At 31.6% G+C, this 27,006-nt stretch overlaps 1 protein-coding gene across 1 annotated transcript; it reads left to right on the top strand.

The window, feature by feature from the left end:
* Positions 1-545: 545 nt before the first annotated feature.
* LOC143078534 (fibrocystin-L-like) lies at positions 546-25,079 on the top strand. The gene is made up of 3 exons (XM_076253397.1): positions 546-641; positions 20,768-20,966; positions 24,959-25,079. The coding sequence occupies exons 1-3, from the start codon at positions 560-562 to the stop codon at positions 25,077-25,079; spliced, it is 402 nt and encodes a 133-aa protein (XP_076109512.1). The 5' UTR covers positions 546-559.
* The last annotated feature ends 1,927 nt before the right edge of the window (positions 25,080-27,006 follow it).

The raw sequence follows: 27,006 nt of genomic DNA, 5'->3' as shown, positions 1-27,006 counted from the left end.
GTCGGATTTATCACAAACTAGTTAACGTTTATAAATTTTGAGGTTATAAAAAAACTAAAGTTTTAAATTTGGCCTTATACTAATTTGGCTATTTTATATTAAGTTCTTTCTGATTTACAGCTTTTCAAGTTTTGCGGTCCTTTTGCGTACTTGACTTAAAGATGAATTGTATAAATCCTATTTTATGTAGATAGATTATATTTTAAAGAAGCTTCAGAAAAATATGTTACTAAACGTTCACTAATATATGTAGGAAAAACACTCCCCCTTTCCCTTAAAATTATTCAAACTGATGCTCACTATATGTTTTTGAAACGCAGTCAATTAGATAAATTAAGTATATATTTTGTTTTTATAGTTTTGTGCCGTTAATAGGTGAAATACATAATTATAATTTTTACGAGTCTTAATTTCAATAAACAATGAAGTGTAACAGATCAATATTTAACTTCCTATTCGTTATCGGGGTTTAAATTTCTGTTGATGACGCAGGTGTTTATATAAGTATATAAGTAACAATTAGTTAAATTTCCTTTACAGGTGAACAAGGTTTTAAAAGATGGGGAAAAGACGGAAAACAATGAAGAATGTTTTTCTTAGCTGTATTATTTATGTTTTGACAATCTCCATCACAGAATCAGGTAGGATAATTCACTGAATTAGTTTTAGATTTTGTAGCAAAATAGAAAAAGAAACCGTCTTCTTATGTGGTACTGTTACAGGAGTGTTGGTATACCGCTAACATGTTTAACCCCTCCACATTCTGTATGACCCAAGTCAGGAGCCTGTAATTCACTAGTTGTCGTTTGTTTTGTTTATGTGTTACTGTTTTGTTCAATTTTTGTACATAAATTAGGCCATTAATTTTCTCGTTTGAATTGTTTTATATTGTCATTTCGGGGCCTTTTATAACTGACTATGTCGTAATTGCTTTGCTCATTGTTGAAGGCCGCCATACGCTGACCTGTAGTTGTTATTTTCTGTGGCATTTGGTCTCTTGGAGGGTTGTCTCTTTGGCAAACATACCACATCTTCTTTTTTATATTCATATATGTTTTTTTTATATCCAAATTTGTGATATCGGCGGATAAAAAGATAAATCAAACTGTAATAACTGAGCAACTTTATCTCATAGCAAACTTCAAACTGCAAGGCAACAATTACTCTAAGTGCCAGAACAGAAATATATCGACGACATAATCTAAGAACGAATGAAATTCGTAATGGAGATGGTAGTCATATCTTATGAGTCTAATACTTCGCCGTTTCAGAATCTAATGCATTCTGGGTAATATTTTCAAAAACGTACATCGAAACGTCGTGATTGGTTGAAAACGTCCAAAACAATGGAAGTTCAACCAATGTAGTGACGTTATTTTCATTTTGGGGTACGAACAATGAAATTACCCATAGTCCTATAGATTCTGAAAAGGCCACTTATGAAACAACTTTTGGTGGATATTCAGGACTTTATTTGTTAAATAAATTATGTAATAAGTAATATACATTTTACCTTCCTATTATTTGTACGGATCAGATATGATCCACTTAACGAGACATGTTTTTAGTAGCTAGTTTCATTACATTAAGCATGTTAAGTGTTTATATATCAAATTATCTTTGTGGATTTTCAGCTTCCAAAACTCATTTCCAGATTTGCGTTCTATAAATTCGAGCTTAAATTGAAATAGTTTACATGCGTATATATATTATAATACCAGCAACTACTTATGAGTTTAAATGTCTATCTAGTATCTTTCGGCTCTCTTATAAAATTGTACATGTATATAGATTTAGCGAGATAGAGTTTACACATATTTCTATTTTACACAGTCCAAAATGTTTGTACAATAAAATAATAGTAATGGATTTTGTGAAGTAGTTAATATACTGTAAATTCAGAAATTAATGCGAGGTTTTTATTATTGCGAAAAATGCGACTGAGTTGTAAACGCAATAATTCAAACTCGCATTTTGAAATATTTGATATGATTTTAACAGGATTTTTCTCAAAATCGTAAAAATTAAAATCGCATTCAAGTCTAAAATGACAAAATCGCAATAATAAATGCACGCAATAATTTCTGAATTTACAGTAGCTCATCATGTTCTTTCGAGGGGAAAAAAAAAGTGTCTTCCTGAGAAATAAATTGAAACATGTACTTCTGATATATGATTTTTTTGTTGGTCAATACGATTTAAGATCTTTACATAACATGAAAATTGAGACCTTTAAAATAAGATACCATCGAATTTTTTTATTGTTTTTACATACAGTCATATAACTTATTCTATATTGTATTGAATATATCATATATACATTTGTTAATTTGTGAATCTATATAAAACTTGGATCCTCAATGCTCTTCAACTTTGTATTTTTTTAATTACTTTATTCGAGCGTGTATAATGAGTCTTTGTAGACCAAAACCGGCGCCTTTTGGATAAAAATTGAAATCCTGGAATTTATGATGAGTTAATATACATCCAGCAAAATTAATAATATACTCAAAAGAATATGAAACTTGTATCCAGTATAAATACAAAGTGTCACGAACAAACCTTCACACAAACATAACCGTAATTTGAAAGAGGGGCAAAAGATACCAAAGGGACAGTCAAACTCATAGATCGAAAACAAACTGACAACGTTCCTGTTGAAAAAGAGAAACTATTCAATAGAGTTCAATCATCATTGAGACAAAGACGTTTTTCTGCATTTCTGATTTTGATGGGGAACATTTATAATATATTGAAAACAACACGTTATTAATTTCTTGCGTCCGAAGCGCTTTTCTGGATTTACCTTCATCAGGAACGCTCAAAGCCAAACATTTGAAATCCGAAGATGTATAAGTACCGAAACCGTTGAAGAGCTTTATGTCAAAAATACCTAAAATAAATAGCCAAATTCATCTAAAGCCAACTTTGCCTGAGGGAGTTGAAACCTTAGTTTCTTAATAATTTATAAATTTATTAACGGACAATATTAGTAAAATTTGTTTAATCATGTCAGTACCGAAATACTGACTACTGAGCTGATGATACCCTCGGGGACTGATAGTCCACCAGCAGAGGTATCGACCTATAGAAAATGAAAGAAAACCAAACCAATGGTTTGCAATAAAATATAAACTACCTTGTAACATGATAAGGAAAATTTAAGGCAATTGGACGACCAACAAAACTAAATGAAAACTGTAATGTGTATTGACTGTCACTTCTTGTGACTACGAAATGGCAAAAACAGAACAAATAGGCTAAAGATCAACACAACATAAAAACAATAAACTGAACAAATAGGCTAAAGATCAACACAACATAAAAACTATAAACTGAACAAATAGGCTAAAGATCAACACAACATAAAAAAACTATAAACTGAACAAATAGGCTAAAGATCAACACAACATAAAAAACAATAAACTGAGCAAGACTCATACCACCACAAAATTGGGGGTCATATCAAATGATCTGGAAGGTTAAGCAGTTCCTTCTCCACATAAGTTAGCCTTTGAAAAATAAAGATATAGTATTTGAGTTAGTTCTAAAATCAAGTTATCACTATTTTAAATTTGGTTGAGGATTTGCTCAAATCTAAGTGTAATAATGGCATTTACAACTTTTATTTTAGCTGAATATTTTAAACTTAGTTGCAAAAAAATAAGGGACGAAAGATACCAAAGAGACAGTCAAACTCATAAATCTAAAACAAACTGACAACGCCATGGCTAAAAATGAAAAAGACAAACAAACAACAGCACACACGACACAACATAGAAAACTAAAGAATAAACAACACGAACCCCACCAAAAAACTAGGGGTGATCTCAGGTGCTCCGGAAGGGTAAGCAGATCCTGCTCCACATGCGGCAACCGTCGTGTTGCTTATGTGTTAACAAATCCGGTAAATAGTCTAATTCGGTAGGTCACATTCATGAAAGGGAAGGGGATTGTAGTTGCGACGTAAGGAACGTATCCGATATCAATTTTGAAACGGTTATTCCATAACGGTCAACCAACTCGTGATGGCGTCCGTAAAATTTACGAAGGGATGATTTCAACTTCACCATTTGGAACTCTTGGTTCAATAGCTTCCTTGTGAGCAGCAACCCTCTATCAAGAAAATCATGATAGGAAATGCAAGCACGGGAATATCGTATTAATTGGGAGATATATACCCCGTATGCAGGTGCTGCTGGAATGTTGCTACTTAGAAATGGAAATTGGAAAGCTGAAATCATCTCTTTTGTCGTAAAGTTCTGTTTTCAACCGACCCTCATTGTCAATTTCTAGATGTAAGTCAAGATATGAGGCCGACTTAACTGTATCTGTAGTATCCTTTATCTCTAGCTCGATTGGATAGATGCGTTCCACATAGTCACCAAATTTTGAATTATTTAGTGAAAGAACATCATCTATATATAGCGAAAAGTAGAGTTAAAGGATATTGCTAACTTCTTATCTTTCTTCCTAAGAAGTTCCTGTATGAAGTCAGCCTCATAATAATAAAGAAACAAGTCGGCAAGTAGAGGGGCACAGTTTGTTCCCATTGGAATGCCGACAGTCTGTTGAAAAACACGTCCTCCGAACGTAACAAATATTGCATTGCATTTTTTTGTATTGTTGAACAAAATGTGATTTCTTAACTTGACTTTTTTCGGTTCTTTTTATTTGGTTTGTTAAAGCGATGTGCAACATGGGTTATTTTATATGCTGTGCTAAAAAAAATAACAAAGTCGACTTCTCGAACCCTAACAGAAACTTGCGATATTTAAAAATCACACTAATTTCAGAGTTTATAGATTTAAAGAATTTTTAAACTTCAGGGTAAGGTTTCTGACCTAACATTTTGTGAGTCGTTTTTAAATTCATACTCACGATAACCTGACGTAAGCTTTTTTTTTAATTTGCGTAAGGGTATCCCTAGTGATCATTTAAAAAAAAACAGTTTACGGTTAGTGCCTTTCTTTTTAATTGATATCAAGACATTACAGTATTACATTTTACAAATGGATAAATAATTAACATTACTGAACCTATTTGAATTTTAATACGTAAAAAAATTTAATTGATCATAATTTGCTAACGGATCATATATTAGATTTGAGAAAAATAAAATGTAAAAAATTAAGAGTAATATAATTGTCATATCTAAAGTATATTTTCCTAAACCGAAAAATTCATTGGAATGTGTATTTTAAATAGAATATAAGATAAAGGATAGGGTGATCTTTAAAAAATACATCGGATTTTTATTAGTTTTTTAATCTATTTTACTTTCAATTGTTTTGATTATATGAAACTGGTGAGTTCTATACGTAAAGCGGGTCCTGGTTAACAAATCTCGAGGCTGGCATCTGAGATTAGATATTTTATAGACAAATAAAAAAAAAACTGCAGCAAACAGTAGCAGTGTGTTGAAGAGGATTCCACACGTCTTAACACAATTAATGAAAATAAGACGTATAAAACATAATCTAATGAGTATCAAATATAAAAGGAAATTACAAAAATACAGAACTCAGAGGAAAGTTAAAAACAAAGTCCCTAATCAAATGGCAAAATCAAAAGCTCGAAGATCAAACGAAAAGATAGCAACTGACATATTCATTCTTGTAACCGGCATTTTCTAAAGTAGATCATTTTGGATTAAACCTGGTTTTATAGCTAAGTAAACCTCTCACTTAAGTTTATCATACCTCTGAAATAATATTTATGACAGTACAAGCTCCCTACTACTGATACGATTTCAGTGAAAGGGGTATTTTGTTCAAATTCTCAGTCTTAACTTATTCCCTTTAAATAAATGGATTACATGTATTATTCATTTGTATATTGATTTAAAAGTATTCAAATGGTTGAAATTTGGATAGTTTCCTTGTATGTGTAAGAATAATAACAATATAAAGATATTATCTTTAGAATTACTTTTAATATATTGCATTTGAAGTATCATTTACAAAAGTAATGACAAATATCAAATACAGCATGAATATAGGACTTCAATAATTTGCATCGTTTTTCAAAACATTATAAAGCAAAAAGTAATTGGTGCCTACAGGAAACATTAATATCGGATTAAAACATACATTGCTATACAATGTACAAATATAGTTTACATCGGTATCTGTAACGGACATTTGATTCTTACAAGTCATGATCACTGTGCTTAAACGGCTGTGGGTAACTTAAGTTACCCACAGCCCAAGATGGAGCCGCCTTGCGTCGGTTCGATACTTTTCTTCTATAGAATAACAATACCACGAATGCATCAATTAAACAACTGAATTTAAAAGTTGTATTAATCGTTTGTGGAAACCCCTAAACTGGAAAGGTGATTAAATTCTACAAAATAAACGATCACAGCACGATTTTAAAAAACACTTAGGCTGTCCGTAACTTCAAAACAACTTGTCCGTAACTTTTTTCATCATACCAATAGAGATGTCCGTAACTTTCAAAGAATCGACAGACGCGGATGTAATATTTAAACTTATGATAGAGATTGAATCGAATACATATTCACAAAACGAAGTAGATGTCTAGTATGATATAATTCATTGTATCGATGGAAGACAAAATTGGGAAAAATATGAAAAAAATCACGATAAATCCGCAAAACTCGGGTCTCATTTTGTATAACGTCGGGGTACCCGAATCGCCTAGTTCGGAGGGTTGTTTCCGATCATAGCAGATAAACTGTTGAAACATCATTGTTCGTTTTTATTTTTGAACAAGTAGACTACACAAGTATTTTTTACACATACATGTAGCATGTATACACTTACTGATTTTCTGCCAGCAACGACAAGGGTAGCGTGAATCTGGGATTTTGGAGGGGAACCCAAATTTCCCAGGCATGCAGTGGGTAGACTATAAGAGACTTTTAAGTGCACAAACTTTTTTCCGTCTTTTTGAAAAAGCTAAAAACACTTTTCTCTCATCCCCACAAAAACAAATCCCATCAGCATTGACAGTAAAATAAAGGGGGTGTCAATCTGGACACACTGGGACGTTGCGCACGGTGATATTGCGGCACCCTGGCCAAGGTTTACAGTAAATGGGAAAACTTAAAAAAAGGACATTTTGTATAAATGAATAAACCTAGTTTTACAGCTAGCTGCATATTTCATTTGTATGCAAGTTGAATTAAATCTCATTAAACTGAATAAAACTAAAAGACACAATAGGTAAAAGTCAGTGACCGTTGTGAATAAAAGGAAAAGAGCAGTCAACATAGTGTAACAATTCGACATAGTATATAAAAATATAAATAACTACGTAGGACAACAGGGTAATTTAATAGTCTAACAACCCCTGATAACATACAAAGAGAGAAAAAAAAACATACTAGGAAACATATTCAAAAAATCATAACACTATAATTAACTGGTGGGATGTATAAATACCGAGCCGCGTCAAAGAGTATTCATCAAAATACACATAGAAAGAAACAGAGGTGAAGGTAAACCGCAAACATATAATTAAACTCAAAACATTAAAGAGTATGGAAAAGCCTTGGTCTGACGAGTGAAAAACGTCGATAAGACGCACATCAGTAAATAAAAGTTCAAACCATAACCAGGATGGAGTACCACAAACCCCACATAAAACTTCTGTGGTGTAAGTATGATGCGTTAATAAAATCACATTTGGTGGTGAATGAGTAGTATAAACGGCCGCGAAGGTTACAAATATGATGTTTATTGTCTTCTAATTGTTGAAATTATAATTCTTAAAATTTTAAATCAAAAGTTACCCACATCTAAAAATAAAGTTACGGACAGTCTGCTTAGTTTCGATCAAAAAGTTACGGACATCTTATGCATTTTTTAAAGTTGACCTTGCGCTTTAGTGAACTCTATATTAACAAATTTATGGTAATTGTTAGTCATTTCTTTATTCAATAATCCTATAAATATTTACATTCTGCATGAAAAAGTCGCAAAAGGTACATTTTGTATGAATTAAATATCAACGAGTTTAGAGTCCGCCATCTTGGTAAGTTACCCACAGCCGTTTAAGCACAGTGATGATGGCGTTTTTTAAGAAAATGTTTTAATAGTTGGAATGCTTAAAACACTCAGTATGAATAACGTCATGTATAGTTAACCCCAACGAATGTTTAATCCATGTCTTTCTTTTTGAGAACGCTATTGTGTGCGTGTTTTATTCTTCTTTTTAACTCTAATTACCGAAACTCAAACCTTTCCATATTGAATTGTTTCGTAACGTTTGAACAAATATCTAGTAACGTATAAATTGATATATCTACTTTTAACGAAATTAGGATTTGATAGTATGCTAAAGTTTTGATCTGAGGGTCGCTGGTGCGTTTTGTGTAGATGTAAACACACGTATAGTGTATTTAGTCTGGTACCTTTAAAAACTATAACCATGTCGAAAGGTCTTACTGTAACAGTTTTTGCGTATTTCTCTGTCCTAAATGTTCTTACATTTATTTGTTCTGTAGTCTGTCATGTAATGTTGTTATGTTAGCGTTATATTTAACATTGTTATTAAAGCTAGCCGCAAAACCAGGTTCAACCTAACAAATTTTTCGTAAAATATTTTAAAACAAATCAGGTAAATTGCAGTTGTTATCTTATAGATTGTTTCTGTGTATGTGTTGCCTTTTAGTGTTTCTGTTGTGTCGTTGTTCACTTCTTATGTTTGGTGTGTTTCCTTTAGTTTTAGTTTGTAACCCGGATTTGGTTTTTTTCTGAATCGATTTATGAATTTCGAACAGCGGTATACTGCTGTTGCCTTTATTCAAAGCGACACAAGATACGAGATATAAAAAATCTACAGTAAGATTAATTTTTTGTTTGTTAAATCATCAATGCAAGTGGAATAGTGTAATATTAATTTGTTTTTTACAGCTAGTATGGTTCAATTTTGTGAAAATAAGCTAAGAAACGATGAATCCGTATTCATTGGAACTTAAATTTTACCCCTTACCTAGGTTTGGATAACGCATGAATTGTGCGTGTTCTGGTATTTAGAGGAAAAGATTCAAGGTGAAACAAGGATAAATCTCTTTTCGATTCATAAAAAAATCTGTCTTATACAACGATGATTAACATATATTTTTAATATGTAATATGAAATTAAACTAACTTTGAAAAATCCAATTGCACGACTTCTCTTTCTATTTATATATGAATATATTTATGGTTATATCGCTTATATGACCATCGTAGGTCTTCGGCGGTCAATTCGAAAGTTAATTAGATGGTGGTTACTTAAATACACACGAAACGGATTTAAATATTATCGAGCCCATGCCCTGTAAATTGTTTTTTTAGACTTTTTTTTATAATTTGAATAAATGGTCTAAAACGTTTTAGATTCGAGCGTCACTGATGAGTCCTTTGTTAACGAAACGCGCGTCTGGCGTAAACACAAATTTTTAATCCTTTTATCTGTGATAAGTTAATTAACAAGGTTATAAATCAAATATGATAATTTAAATCAAATCAATGACATGTATTTGGCAGCTAGTGCCCCTTTAAAAGAGTGTCGTATATTTAATACAATGTGATCCTTCGACTTATCAGTTTTAGCAATTGATCGGAGGAGCTAGCCTACAATATATTCACACTGATATATGCCTTGATTTTTTCATGGAAATAAACACTTGTTACATAGTGTATAAAATGTTAGACGTATTTTCAAGTTTTTCGTAATTATTTCTCAAACTGAAGTAAAAGTGTCTCGCATAGATTATTTCCGTACTAATATCCTCTTTTTACTATTTAACTTTGAAACAATTAATTGAACTTCTGTGAATCGTTAGACAAGAATAATTAGCTTTCTTACTGCATCATGGAAAGAGAAGAAAATGACATTGCAAATAGATACAAAAAAATGTATGATTTTCAAAATACATTTCATGTTTATCGAAATAAATAGCTAGTTAAATTTAAGAACCTCTTACAAAAATTGAAGATAAGGCACACTCTGTAATGAAATGGTTTTAATTAATAAAACTCATTTTTGCAGCGATTCTCTGATTTAAAGTAATAGTAGTAAATTTTATTTTACGCAAGACTTTCAATTTTATTTCAATTTTATATCAAAGTATCAAATATAAAAAAGAAGATGTAGTATGATTGCCAATGAGACAACTGTCCACAAGAGACCAAAATATCACAGACATTAACAACTATGGGTTATCATAGGCCTTCAACAATGAGCAAATCCCATACCGCATAGTCAGTTATAAAAGGCCCCGATAAGACAATGTAAAACAATTCAAACGAGAAAACTAACGGTCTTATTTAAATAAAAAAAAATGAACGAAAAACAAATATAAAACACATAAACAAACGATAACCACTGAATTACAGGCACTTACATAAATAATGTGGCGGGGTTAAACATGTAAGTTCTTTTTTAGTGTTAAATATGGAGTTTGATGTTATCCTATATTTTTATAAGCACCGGCTGTTTCTTAAGCAAAGGACTCATTTATTATGTATTTCGTTTATACAGCACTGTTCGATACTGGTGAGGATGGCCTGTCAGTTTCTGGGGGTATTATCAGCTCAGAGGTCGGAACTTCAGTATTTAAATGATTTACTCAACACCTTTCTAAAATTGTGCGTTCATGTGTGTACGTATGAATTACAAAGAAAAGTAGGGTTTCAACTCCCTCGGCAAATCTTACCTCAGATGGCTTCAGTTTGTTTCCTGTTGTTATTTTTGGTTATTTAACACTTAACTGATTCGCTCCTTTTTTGGTTCCTTGGCTTTCAAACATTCGGCATTGCGCATTTATTTTGAAGGTAAATCAAGAACAGCGCTTTGAACGCATGGAATTTATTAAGTGTTGGTTTTTTTAGCATGTTTTACTTAAAAACCGTTCTTTTATATTTTTTACAAATCTAAGTTTTGAACGGACTTTTGAAAATTTTGTTCATTGAACCTAGAAAATTCTAGAATAAAGTTTGACGTCACAAATATTCATACCAGTTTTGTGTCACCTTTGTTTATTATGCAAATTACATCCCTTAATTATAGATCCATTTTTGTAAATTCATTCATTACTAATAATTAACAAATTCGTGTCCCCCCTCCCTAAAACTCTTCTAAAGAACAATGCAAGTTTGAATCATCGAAATAATGTTTAAATGTAAAACAAAAATAAACATATTTTGAGAAACAAAGAATGACTTTGCTGCATTTAATTTTTAAATATACTTTTTGATTGTACTTCATACCCTTGTTTGAGTGAGTAATTCTCTAGTAAAATGATAAAACAACAAGTAAAAAATTAAATCTAATACTCGAAATGATAAAAACAAAATCGTCAAACAAAGAATTCATTCTTTTTGTCACAAATAGAATAATTTAAAATTAAATTCATGACTTTACGAATCGTTAACTTTACACACAATTTTAAGTATAAAGGAGGTTAAAATCCTTCACAGGTGTGCGTGTACTTCAATTTGCATATATAATGACGTTACATTATTTTATATCCGGGTATATGGACTTATTCAAATAGATTCTTCAAAGATAAAATATAAGACCAAAAAACGATGTTATTTTCAAGTGAAAAAGAGACGTTTATGCAAGTGTCAAATTTGCGTCTTTAAAATATAAAACATTTTTTGTTTTGTCATTAAAAATCAATAATTCTAATTAGATGGACTTATATTTGGAGTTTAAACTCTTGCAATATTAAGGTTTAACTTAATTTTTTTTTTTTTTCTTTTTATATAGCTTTTTCTTAAAGAATTATTGTTTAGAATTACAGATACAAGGAACAATAATTAATAGTCTATTATTTTTCGGAGGTCATGACCACTTTGTTTTCTGTCAATAAAATTTAAACATGCAATGTCTATCTGATAGACGCATGGCTAACGTTAAGACAAGGAAATAAATATATAAATAATAAATAAAATTGAATCCCCCAAAAAAAGTTCAACTCAAAACTTGTTAACAAAGTTGTAAAATGTAAATATGGCATTAGGACTGTCAAATTCATTACGATGAATACGTCGATAACGAACCACATACTGAAGTCGACATAGAGGACTCTTGTCGGATTTGTCAGTCAAAAATTGTGTTATAAGTGCAAAATAGATATTAGTTCTTTTAGCCAAATCTCACGTCTTATTTTATTTCAAATGTGTTTACTTTACCAACAAAATAAATGTATCTTTGATGTATACAAAATCTCATTTAAAAATTTTGTAAATGTAAGATTTAATTTGACTTTTTTGTTATTCGTAAACAAATATATTTTTAAATCTTCGTCAATTTTTCTATTATGCAGTAAAATGGTTCGGTGTTGGGGTTTTTCATCATTAAAATTAACTTTGAAGTTTCATTTGTACAATCCATGGCTCACTGAATATAAACATGAGTTATTTTAATTACGATGAGACATATGTAATATATATTTTAACTAGTAATAACAAATTAAAAAAATAATGTTTGAAAAAAGGAAAAAAACTCTGTAAAATATCATGCATAATTAAATCTAAAATAATAGTAAAAGAAGCATTATTAACAACCTATGCTTCAATTGATAACAAATAAAACAACGTTCCGAAAGTAATAAATGGTTTACTCGCTTATAAAAAGAGTTATGATTAACTTTCTTTCATTAATAGTTGAAAGATTGCCAACTAATTTTTTTCTTAAAATGTCCTGTACCAAGTCATATATGTGGCCATTGTTATATTATAGTTCGTTTCTGTGTGTGTTACATTTTAATGTTGTGTTTCAGTTGTATCGTAGTATCCTCTTATATGTGATGTGTTTCCTTCACTTTTAGTTCGTACTCCGGATTTGTTTTTTTTTTCTCAATCAATTTATGATTTTCGAAAGCGATATACTACTGTTGCCTTTATTTAAAATTGTTTATTCAATCAACTGTCAAAGTACTATTTCCGCCGACTACGTTAAGTTCTAATACAAAAAACCAAATCTGCACATAGACATTTCAACCCAATCTTTACAGTTCTATTTCAATCAAATCTTTACAGTTCTATTGCAACCCAATCTTTACAGTTCTATTGCAACCCGATCTTTACAGTTCTATTGCAACCCAATCTTTACAGTTCTATTGCAACCCAATCTTTACAGTTCTATAGCAACCCAATCTTTACAGTTCTATTGCAACCCGATCTTTACAGTTCTATTGCAACCCAATCTTTACAGTTCTATTGCAACCCAATCTTTACAGTTCTATTTCAACCAAATCTTTACAGTTCTATTGCAACCCAATCTTCTATTTCAATCAAATCTTTACAGTTCTATTGCAACCCAATCTTTACAGTTCTATTGCAACCCAATCTTTACAGTTCTATTGCAACCCAATCTTTACAGTTCTATTGCAACCCAATCTTTACAGTTCTATTGTAACCCAATCTTTACAGTTCTATAGCAACCCAATCTTTACAGTTCTATAGCAACCCAATCTTTACAGTTCTATTGCAACCCAATCATTACAGTTCTATTGCAACCCAATCTTTACAGTTCTATTGCAACCCAATCTTTACAGTTCTATTTCAATCAAATCTTTACAGTTCTATTGCAACCCAATCTTTACAGTTCTATTGCAACCCAATCTTTACAGTTCTATTGCAACCCAATCTTTACAGTTCTATTGCAACCCAATCTTTACAGTTCTATTGCAACCAAATCTTTACAGTTCTATTGCAACCCGATCTTTACAGTTCTATTGCAACCCAATCTTTACAGTTCTATTGCAACCCAATCTTTACAGTTCTATTGCAACCCAATCTTTACAGTTCTATAGCAACCCAATCTTTACAGTTCTATTGCAACCCGATCTTTACAGTTCTATTGCAACCCAATCTTTACAGTTCTATTGCAACCCAATCTTTACAGTTCTATTTCAACCAAATCTTTACAGTTCTATTGCAACCCAATCTTCTATTTCAATCAAATCTTTACAGTTCTATTGCAACCCAATCTTTACAGTTCTATTGCAACCCAATCTTTACAGTTCTATTGCAACCCAATCTTTACAGTTCTATTGCAACCCAATCTTTACAGTTCTATTGTAACCCAATTGACACTTATAGCTAGTTGAAGTTCTATTCGACTAAAAGATGTCAATATTGTTCCAAAATATCACAACTAATACCACACAATCTCAAACTGGCATACTTTTATCACATTAAGTTTAATACAATTATATCCAAAATTGAAGAAGAAAAACGTATATCATTGTTTATATTGATTAAGAAGGATACCCAATTTAATATAGTTATCTATAACACAAGCTTTATTGATGATCTTACTGTCTTGTTGTCTGAAAATTTACTTTGCTTTTAGCAGTTAGTTTAGAGAAAATTACATTTTCTATGTTGCGTTGCTTCCTGGACTGGTAATATCAACAGTAGGTGTATAATGAGCACGCAGTTATCTACAAAAAGTTAATAGTTACTACTTTCCTTGTTACTGCACGATAACCTCTTAAAATGTAATGACCTGTTATACATTTAATGTTAATTGCTTAAAACGTTAATGGAAACTTGTGGAGTGTTAATTAAATTTTTGACAATTTGCCGAATTGTTCCGGATGTCACTTTCAGTTTAATGTGGTTTCGACTTTGGATGTTTATTCAATATCTCAGTTAATTCTTATATAAAAAGAAATGAAAAGTCCCAGGTTCGGAGAGGTTTGGCGCCTTCGTCCATGTTTAACCCGACCACAGCATGTATATGCCTGTCCCATGCCATGCGTCTTCAGTCCAGAGGTTGTCGTTGGTTTATATCTGTCACTTTCGTTTCTTGTAGATTGTTTTGTTATAAGCTTCTATAAATTATGTCATTGTTTTCTCGATTGAATTGTGTCATACGCTTCATGTCGGGACTTTTTATAGCCGATCATACGGTATGTGTTTTTCGCATTTTGAAAGGCCGTACAATTGCCTATAATTGTTCACAACAATTTCAAATTTGAATATTGATGGCTATTTGTCTCATTGGAAATCATATCGTATCTCATCGTTTTATATCCATGTTAAGTTAACATATATTAACATTTTGTTTATTCACTTAAGTTTTTATGTGTGTTTTCTGGGTAAGAAAAATTTACCTATTATGTCTGTTAGTTTTGTTCACACATCGTTGTCAATATAATGGAATTTTATACGACTGTCATACAAGTGAGATGTTTAGCTAGCTATAAAACCAGGTTTAACTTATCATTATTTACATTAGAAAATGTCTGTACCATGTCAGGAATATCTCATGTCTATTTCAACTAAATCTGTGAAACTCAATTAATTTGTTCTTTACAATTTTGTCTTTCAGTCAAATATGTACAGCTTTTTTTCAATCAAATAACTTCTTTGACAACCAATTCTGATCAACTTACATCTTATGATTTTTATAATACACGACAATAAAAACCTCCACCCTTAGGTATTAGATTAACAGGGATCCATGAAAAATTAATGTCAAAACTAGAATCAAAGCAAAATGACAACCAATATGCAGAAGTGTCCTTTACTTAAACGGCCGTATCCTATTGATACTTAAAGCTAGTTGACAGTTTTATTCGACAGCAAATCTCAACATTGTTCCAGAATATCATAACCGATACCACACAATCTCGACCTGGCATACTTTATAACACATTCGGCGTCATGAAATTATATTCGTAAAGAAATAGAAGAAAATAAATGTTATTATAATATTTTTTTTTTTATCTATATTGTTTGAGAAGAATACCAAAATACTTATATATACGTAAACCTTGTTAATGAACTCACTGTCATTTTGTCAAAACTGACTGTGCTGGCCGCATTTACCAGCGGGAGAAAATATTATTCCGATGTCATTTTCAACCATATTGGTCCGACTTAAAAACGCGACAATTCTTATTTAGATAGAGCTATGTCATGGCATTCTCATATTTAACCCAAAAAAATCACCATCTACAGATCGATATTTAATTGATGAAAGTCGATCTGTCCTATCTATGTTTTGTATATATCATGAATCATTATGGCCAAAACAATTCAAAAGAAAGTCCCTGTATTTTTTTATTTTATCTCGCTTAACAATTCGGTTATGATTTTGATGGTTTACCAGAAGTGTAAACAAGGGAGTCATCCTCAAAACCGTTAAGTAAAAAGTTACAAAATTTCATTAAAATAGAAAGACAATTACATACAATATTTCTCGCCACCAACTGAGGAGATCAATAGTTTTCACTGTTAAAACTCATCAAAGATGGCAGGCTTATAAATTGAAATTTGGTACTAACATCAGCACTTGTATCGATCTAGTGGTAAATAATTAAAGCCTTGCTTGTACACGTTCACATCTTAAATGATCTGTTACACAAAAAAACGTTGTCTGTTCGTATGTTTTAAAAATAATAGTTTTAAATGTTTATGGAAACTTGTAAAGTGTTAATTATGCCGAACTGTATGTCACTTTCAGTTTTATGTGATGTCGACTGTTTTGCTATTGGATGTTTATTCAATATCTCAGTCGATTCTTACATATGAAGGAATGAAACGTCCCAGGTTAAGATGTGTTGGCGCCTGCAGACATGTTTAACCCCAATGCATTCTGCATGTGCACGTATCAGGAGCTTGCAGTGCAGTGGTTGTCGTTGGATCATGTCTGTCATTTTTGTTTCTCGTAGATTGTTATTTATTAGGCCGTTAGTTTCCTCAATTGAATTGTTTCATGTGTCGGGGCTTTTTATAACCGACTATACGGTATAGGTATCCCATTTGAATATTGGTGGATAATAGTCGAATTGGTATTCATACCATATCTCATTGTCTTATATTTAATTAAAGTTAATGTTTGAATGTCCTTCTGGTATATTTCACCCCTCTCTTTTAATTCATATTTGTTTATTCAAAATAAATTTGTATGCAGTTTGTATCGGTGTTTTTTGGTTATATATGTTGTATGTTTGTGTATATAAAGTGTGTCTTTTCTACCGCAGGAATAGATTACCTTAGCTGTATTTGACCAAACTTTTGGGATTTTTTTTTATCCTCAATGCTCTTCAACTTTGTACATTATTTGGCCTTTATAAATTTTGATTCGAGCGTCACTGATGAGTCTTTTGTAGACGAAACGCGCGTCTGATGTATATATAAAATTTTAATCCTGTTATCTTTGATAAGTTTATTGAGAGCCATTTTGCTGGTACAAATTTCTGCATATCAGCTGTTAAGTCTTTTTAACAGAATTTGAAAATCTTTATTCTATTCCATTCCTTTCAGTTTTCTGGTGTTGTTTTCGACATCTTTGTGCCATTTACTGATACGAATTTTTGGTCACCTTACGTACAAATTTAAGTCTACAGCTTTCAAAATGTTTTACCGTATAAATTAGCTTTCTTTGCTTTCGAGATGTTTTTTTTTTTTGGAGTTCGGTAGTTTTGTTATTTTACTTTTTTCTATATGCTTTAATTACTTCGCATGATAGTTTTCAGAAAAAAAGAATAAAACAGTTTATTGAAAGTCTGTAGAAACTCCTATGGGAACCAAATGCACCCTGTTTTTGATATATATACTTAAACTTTTTGTCTCATAAGATGAACACAGGCGGATTTTGTAAATACATTTGGATAATCTTCTTTAAATCAGTATGCGCTATATACGTTTGCCAAAAAATCTTTGGAAATAATAATTTTCAAAGTTTCAGGGTTTAGAAAAAACGTAATTTTTGACAAAAATGTTCAAACGTATTTTAATTTTTCAATTTAACTAAAACAAAGATGATCAATATAACATAATACATTTGAATATCGGTTCTAACATTGTTTTTATAAGTTAAAAAACTAGATTGTATGTGTTCCTACATGCACCGTTATGAACGCGTTATGTCCACATCCTGTCAATACTTATATTTTTGGATTGCATGCAGTGTCCAGTCAGTTTTCTTAGACTGTTACTGACAGCTTTACACTAAATCTATTGATTGGTATTTCAATCTGTAGCCTCTGTAAACATGATTTGTTTTACTACCTTTCTGTATCTGTGAGTACTCTTAGCTCTGTACTGTATGCTATTACATTGCAGTTTCGTTAAGGGAGAGTCTAGCATTCGCAATCATGTTTGCCATATTCTGTATATGGCTGTCCCATGTCAGTAGTATAGGATTCATTGGTTGTACTAAATCATATATGTTTATATTTTGGCATGCCGGTACCATCTATAGCTGACTATACATATAAAAAAGAAGATGTGATATGATTGTCAATGGGACAACTCTCCACAATAGACCAAAATGACACGGAAATAAACAACTATAGGTCAACATACGCGGCCTTCAACAATGAACAAATCCCACACCGCATACTTCAGCTATGAAAGGCTCTGAAATGACAATGTAAAACAATTCAAACGAGAAAACTAACGGCCTAATTTATGTACAAAAAATTGAACGAAACGGATCCAACCTTCCTCCTAACCTGGGACAGTGGTGTAACAGTATGAACGAATTATAAAGATCACTTGAAAAAGACGTTTAAAACTCATCAGATGGATAAAAAAATACCTTGATATTACCAAGTACAAAAGGACGTGGCCGGGTACTTGTACATCCCGACAACAAAAAGACACTTAATAAGTACAAATCTGAGAGTACTTGCAGTTACTGACGGCTATATTTCAAAGCCGCTAACCACTAATGAAAAAAATCATGCATCTTAGACAAAATCCATTTGTCGTTGTGGGCGGCACGGTGAACTATTACAGTTCCTTTCATGAACGTCGTGGGTAGTTGTCTTATTGACAACAGAGACATATAATACATTATATGTCTTTGTTGACAAGTATATCACATCTTATTTTTATATTAATTATTTATTTCATTAATTTTAAAAATGGTTATTTCTACCTATTTTTTCCAGTATCATTCACATAAATTTCAATTATATACATTTCATTGAGCATTTTATACTAAACCTCAAATTTGTCCTACGTCCCAGTGGCGGATCCAGGGGGTGGTCCCACGGCGCACCGGACCACCCCCATGACGAACCTCAATTTTTTTTTAAAGTGTCTATTTTTTTGCAATAACTAGCTAATTAACAAATTAACACTTAAGGACGGTCCTGTATTTAAAAGTGCATTTAATGCATTTAGTCCTGTAAAGAATAACTTTTTGTATAAATTGGCTAAACTTGAATACCTGGCTTTTCAATTAGCAGGTCTATTTTCCTGACTAAGGGACTTATCATTTTTTATCTGGGAGGGTGGGCTGGTCAAAATGCAGTGGGGTCAAGTTTTTTTCTTTATGTGGAAAAGGGGGGGTTCAATTTTTTTTTATAAATCAAAAGTGGGGGATCAATATTTTTTTGCACATGGGAATATGTAGTTTACATACTCCAAGAGACATAATGTGTAGAAGAATATCACTAAAGTCTAATCGAAATATATGTTTAACACCATTCATATACAATTAAGTAAGACATTACAAGACTTCGGTGATGTAGGAAGCTGCAATTTTGTGTCATATTGTCCCATATAAAATACACAGGTGCTTCATAACCCTTATAATTCAGTCGTTATATTTCACTCACTCCGATCACTAAAGTAACAAGCATTACTGCCAAGTTTTGTTATGATCAGCTTCATAGTTTTAGAGAAATTAAGTATGAGTTGAAACGAAATCTACAGCAATTTGTGCAAAATTTGTTAAAAAAATCAAATTACACCACATGATGAAAGAATATGGTGTAGAAAATAAATCCTCCAATAAATGATAAGATATTCATCTAATTTGCATACAAACAGTTGAAAATTGCTACAAAAGATGATTCTGAAATGACGAACACCACTAATGTATCTTTTTTTTCAATACCAGATTCCTTAGGGTTCATTTATTTATACATCTCACTCCCTCAAAATTTTGAGGTTACTATCACACATTTATGAATGAAATATGTCAATAAATGAATAATTTAATTGGTGTTTAAGCTGACAGCATGGACTATCCATATATATACAAGTTTAGCGACTCAATGGAGGTATCAATAAGGCCTAACTTGAGTTTAAGGGACAAATAACAGATCCTTCTTAGTAATTATATATATAATGTGTTGTTACTGTTTCAAAAAGTTTACTTTTTAATGTGTATCTTTTACACAGATCTAGAGTTACTATAAGGATCACGTTTTCTTTAATAGCCCATTATAGGAAATTACAAAAAAAAAGTCAGAAAAAGCTTCTCAAAGCACTAGCTTGCTCTCTACCTTCTCATATTCATGGAAGAGTTCTATTTCAAGGCAGTTTTCCCTCAAATATGTTTTTGGACTCAATCCAATGAGAATATTTCATGTTTTCCAAATTTTCGTGAAATAACCTTAGTGTTTTGCATGTTAAAATTTTGGTATGTTTAATAGGGGGGGGGGGGGATCACATTTTTTTTAATGTTTTTACGGGGGGATCAAATAAAAATAGTGAAATATTATGGGGGATCAAGAAAATTTTATATGTTCGATTTCAAAATGACCAGCCCCCACCCCCCCTTTCCCAGGTAAATAATGATAAGTCCCTAATTCAGTAATTGTACAAACTAAGATGGAAACATATATTGTTGTTTTTTTCTATGGTCGGGTTGTTGTCTCTTAGGCACATTCCCCATTGCCATTCTCAATTTTATTCCATGTCGTGATTGACTTCATAAATGAAAAGGAAAGTAACAACGGTGTAGGATATAGTCACGTTTAGCAATGTTTGGGTTGGATTAATAATGCTATAAAATATATTTATAAAACTGAGTTTTTTTTCAGCCGTCCGGTCAGTATTAAAAGTAAATACTATAGCAGGAAGTTTAAATGGAGGAACAAAGATTACAATTGATGGAACTGGATTGGCAACAAACCAATACGATGGAGGAAACTCGGTATTTCTGACATCAGAGACAGAGGTGGTGGAATGTAAAGTACAGAAGGATGGAACAACGGAAGTTCAAATTTTATGTGTAACAGAGTAAGTTACATGAAGTTAGAGAAAAGGGGAAAGGGGCGGGATTTTCCCAAACTATAACTAAATAGTCTTCATTATTTCCGACAGATCATCGTGAGATGTCGATTTTATTTATTTTAATTAGATAACAACATGCAATTTGTAACGTTACGTACACAGTTCTACTCCAGGCCTAACATGCATCAGTAAAAAAAAATAGTTAACATTATTGTACCGTCGGACATGTCCGACATAGATAAACAACCATACGAAATACTTGCCCTGACGAGGGCTAATATCCGGATTTGTTAATACCGACTTAGAACCTCGAGCTTAGAACCGTGCATATTTTTGGCTGCACGTGCATCAATGGATCAGGATCTAAATAGGCACTTCCATCCTTTAGTTGAAAGGGTGAGCAAAGCTGATATATCCATTACTCTACCCTTTTTACATATTTAGTGTAACAATTCAATTCAATTCAATATTTTATTGGAAAGAGCACAATAGAGGCGTGATCCAAATAGAATCCAAATACAGACAATTATAAAATTAAAAACAACATATAAATGAAATAAAGGTGCATGTAGCAACAAGTCATCAAACAATTCTATGTATGTCATTACATTATTAACTGATATTGATACCATAAACTTACACATCAGTATTATTCTAGATTTTCATAAATTTACTTAAAACACATAATATAACATGTATAAGATATATATGTATATGCACAAACTACTGTAAAAGATTATTACCTGATGAAACGGCATGGTGGTCTCTCAAATCAAGAGCTTCTTTTATATACATACAAATAGATTTTAATTCTTTTTCAGACAGGATTTAACATTTTCGTAAAATTTTCATCCAAATTATTTGAATTAATATCATTTATTTTATATTTAGAACTAATTTTGTTACATTGCGGACATTCAATCAAGAAATGTTTCTCAGATTTTCAATTTTTCCTGTGCAAAATTTACAAAATCTCTCATTAGAGGGTATTTTTGGTCTTACATACCTACAAGTTTCTATTGCTAATGAGTGTGCAATTTAGTGAGTTTTTTCTAAGGTATTTAGGAATATTAAAGTTTAAATATTCTTGTTGTTTAAATTTAGTATAAATTTTACTAAAAAATAAAAGTTTACCACAGTTTCCATCTTTTATCTTAGATAGCTCAAATATAATTTTATTTTTGTAGAAATCTTCTAGTTTCTGTTTGAAATTACTATTACAATGCTTGTTTAAGGGTATTCCAATATATTTCATTAATTCAGATAGTTTATTAGACCATGAATTTTCTCTATTTGTAAGAGTTTTATCTACTTCAAAAGCAGCCTTGAGAATTTCATGCGGATCACCAAACCGTTCACCAATATCACTGAGACGCACATAGTATTTATACATAAGTTGATAACATTTAGTGCTAATGGGTAAAGTGCCATAACAGAAATATATATACCATATCACATATTTTTGTAAACAAAGTTGACCTATATTCCTAGAGCATGATCATGATATCAGAGGCTATCTGATAGTATCTCCGACCTGGGACTGTTATACTATAAATGGTTTATATATCAATTTATTATGTACCACTTCTGACATAGTTACAAATACATGACACATTTAGTGCAATTGGGAAGTCGTCTCACTCGCTACACAAATTTGAGTACAGAGGTCCATTAGGGGTCTTAAAAGAGGCAGGGGCTGACCCAGCCATTTAAAAAAAGGGGGTCCAACTATATGTCCCCATTCAAATGCAATGATCTTAAAAAAAAAAGTGGGGTTCCAACCCCCAGAATCCCCTGGATCTGCCACTGTGAGGGTAGTACATGTAGTAATGCCTTTTCCTGTCAGGGGTCAATTGGCCATTTTCGGCTACTGTTAGCATCAAATTGATAAAAAAATTACTGTGAATTGTCAAAATATCCTTCGTCAGAGGTCTCAAATAATTATTGTTACCGTTATTTTTGGAAAAAAAGTAATGTGATTTGTCAAAGTCATTCGATTTTTTATCTTCTAAACATGCTAAAAGGAAGTGCATATTTTATAGTCATGCAACAAAAATTACTGTTAACATCATTTGGCAAGGATTTTTACTGCTATTCGTAACAAAGGTACCCCCATTACAACCCTCTTAAAAATTTAAAAATTCTAAAATCTTGACTCATTGATCATTAGGGAGCTACCATTTGATTTTTATGGGGGGGGCTAGGATGAAAAATTTTGTCCTGCTTTTTTTTTTAGCTGTTATCTCTGTCCTGCCTTTTTATTTTTCACTCTGTTTGGTCCTGACTTTTTTTTTTTAGTTTATCCTGACTTTTTTTACCTAAATTGTCGTCCTGACCTTTTTTTTTTGCAAGTGTCTCATCCTGCCTTTTTTTTTACTCAAAAACTCCTGTCCTTCCTATTTTTTTCAAATTTCATCCTAGCCCCCCCCCCCCCCCCCCCCCATAAAAATCAAATGGTAGCTCCCTTATAGCAGACAAGGATTTGGTTTTTAAAATATTGTGATAGATCCGTGTTTTCCTTTCTCGGATACTAATAAATAATAACTATATTTTTGTAACTATTTTCTATTCTTAAAACTAATCTATACATTTATGCTACAAATCTACACTCTCAGTTTATGGCTACACGTGCTGTTCTTATCTATAAAGTCATGAATATTTATTAGCTATGTAGGCGTGTCAAAATCGTATCATACGCGATAATGACCAGCCAGTACACACTGTAATGATTTCATTAACCAGTATTTAAAAGATAAACATAACAATTGATTACATTCATAAAGTAGACAAGACACTGGGTTCCATGGAACCCTTGCAATTTTTTTTATAATTCAAGGTGAAATATTAAGCATTAAGAGCCATCAGTCACGTCAATGTAAAACTCGTGTTAATCATCTCATGTTTAATATGACCGAAAAACATTTTGAGGTCATTATATTTGTATCACATCGTCATCCTCCGAAGATATTTGGTTTCCAGACAATATCTTTAGTATATGTGAAAAGAAATCTATGAATTTTAAACACAGGGTTTATAACCACAAAAGGTAGGTTGGGATTGATTTTGGGGGTTATGGCCCTAACAGAAATTAAGGACCAAAAAATGGCCCAAATAATCATTATTCTAGTTTCAAGACAATAATTTGTGGAACGGTGTATGAATCTCTTTGAAATTATACCACAAGTTTCCATGCCACAAAGAGATGGTTAGGATTGACTTTGGGGGTTATGGCTCACACTGTTTGGGAATTAGGGGCGAAAAAGGGGAAAAAACAGGTTTCCTGATTAATAGACAATTACTTTAGAAAATTTAAAAGCAGTGTAAGGAAGGTAATCCAAACACATTTAAAGTACAATAATGTGTAAGTTTGGATAACCTCCCTTTCACTGGTTTTGAACTTTTGAATTATGTATAAAGAAATGTTGTATTGTCAATTTCTATTTAGAAGTTATTTAGCCATATATTTGTAAGTCATTTTCTATTGTTAGACTTTTATGATGTATTTAAATGGGTAAGTATGGTTGCAAACTCCATTGGAAATTTGAATTGAAGTTATGACCATATCTTGAAGGAAACATTATTTTTTAAAAAGGGGGGAGTCGAGAAAAAATTTCGAGGGTTGTGTTAAAATAGAAATTGTCGGGGGAAAGAAATTTTTTTCTCATTTCAGATTTCAGAAATAAAAATAGAAAATTTCTTCAAATAAAGAATATTTCTTTTTGCCAAAAAAAAGGGGGTCAACAGCATAGTGTATTGCACAAAAGCAACTGTTCAGGGTTGGACTTCTTCGGTCGTATCCAGCTTTGTATTCAATATCTGCATTTTTGTTATCTGATGGCATATATACATTTGCTGCGCTGGGCAAAGCATTTTATTTTTAATCTGTTGCTTTAACAAGCATTTTATTTTTGAAATGTTTATAACAGAATACTTCAAACATGAAGGAAGTACTTTCTGCAATAACTGACAAATAATTATGATGTATTGTTATTTTACAGACCAGCAAAAGAAGGATATTATTTTGTAAAAGTTAATGTGGATGGTGAGGACATTCCCCCAGAATTCCTCTGTGGGGGTAATCCAAAACACTCGAGCTGTAGATTTAGAGTAAGTATTTAAAATCTAATACTGAAAACCAACTATATTTTTGCAAGCTATTTGCCTAAATGCTCCTCGCAAATTGAAAAATAATGTGAATATAAATCATAATGAAAATTTAAAACTTGGATCTTTCCTTATCTAACATGGTTCGCACAGGCACTTGTCTCAGAATTTCTTTTTATTATGCCCCATTTATTATGCGCAAGTTATTGGCATTATATTTTCTGGTCTGTGCTTCAGTTCATCCATCTGTTTATTTGTCTGTCCATTCTTCTGTCAGGCCTCTGTGTAAAGTTTTTGGTTGAGGTAGTTTTTGATGATGCTGAGGTCCAATCAACTTGAAAACTTAGTAAACATGTTCCCTATGATATGATCTTTCTAATTTTAATGCCAAATTAGAGATTTTATCCCATTTTCAAGGTCCACTGAACATAGAAAATGATAGTGCGGATTGGGCATCCTTGTACTTGGGACACATTCTTGTTCTATATAACTTTATATAACACATTCTCTTAAGGCATATATAGAAAAACAATTCAGATAAAACTATGAAGTGAATTTGAAAATCCCAAAATGAAATTGCTGTGATATGGGTTAGAAAGGGCTTAATGTGAAATAAAGTAGATCTGTGAAAATAATTTGGCTTGCATAAGTCCTTTGGTTATGGCCTCAATGCCTTGCTGTTTTTATAGGCCTATATGAATTATAATGCATGTGTTTCTGCTAGCATGCCCTAGCCCTTCACCAAAAAAAATAGGGTAGGGAGGCAAATATTAATTTTTTTAATTTGATTAGGGACAACATCAAAAGTTCAATGTAGGATAAAAAAAACTTAATTCACATAGTTTTTTCACTGACCCCTACCCCCCCCCCCTCTTAACTTAATTTGGGAAAAATTGATTCACCAATAGAGATATATGTAAAACTCGATTTTAGATATACAAACTTGTGGAATTTTAACCCCTCACCCCCAAACTATTTGATTTAAGTTTTTTATCCTACATCGATCTTTTGATTTTCTCCCTTGGTTGAAACAGTTTTCATGGTTTTAATAATTTTAAATACTTATTCAAGAATTGAATGCTTCTTTTTGTAAATTTATTGGGGTGTAAAAGCGTTGACCGAAGTACATTTTGTATGAAGCGCGGAAGCGCATCATTCTAAAAATGTGCGCACGGTCAACGCTTTTACAACCCTATAAAGTTACAAAAAGAAGCATTCAATACTTATAATTACATTTTTTAGCTATGATCATGAAAACAGGAATTTTATATATTTTTTTATTTAATTCACCTGTGCACTTTATTGTTTTACCACACGTATTATGAATGAAAAGTTGTATTGAGCAATGCAACTGCTTACGGAATAACACGTGATGTGAAGTTAGCCAATCAGAATAAAGTATTATAATGAAACATAAATGTTATGTTATTATTCAAAATTAAAAATGACAAATAGATAATAAGGATTAAAAGTCACACTTTATGATAAAAATGTATGTGTATTGAATCTTCAAAAGATCTAGCAGACTGTCGCTGTGAATTCATCGTTTTATCATTATTTGTGGACTTTTAATGGAGCATATATTATATTTGGATAATACTCAAAACTCATTCTACAATATAGTACACAGCAGTTCCAGAATTAAAAGCCTAGTAGGTGCACAGTTTCTATATTTGTTCTAAGACCCCAACTATCTATTTTATTTTACTGTAAATTCTAGCAAGACATTTTATCAATTTTGCTTCATTCAACTCACTTTTATATTTTTATTGTTCATTATCAGTAAAAACATGAAAATTGAGATTATTTGAAGTTTTTTTTTAAGAATATGTAAATGTTAATATTCATAGCTGTATATCATGTATGTTCACAGCAAACAAAGTACTAGAAAAGTTTGCCAAAAGCTAAAAGAAGATATTATTTTTCTAACTAGTTTTTAACT

This window comes from Mytilus galloprovincialis, chromosome 6, assembly GCF_965363235.1.
Source record: "Mytilus galloprovincialis chromosome 6, xbMytGall1.hap1.1, whole genome shotgun sequence".
NCBI classification, from domain to species: Eukaryota; Metazoa; Mollusca; class Bivalvia; order Mytilida; family Mytilidae; genus Mytilus; species Mytilus galloprovincialis.
The sequence above is the reverse complement of the archived record's forward strand: the minus strand, read 5'-3'. Positions and strand labels throughout refer to the sequence as shown.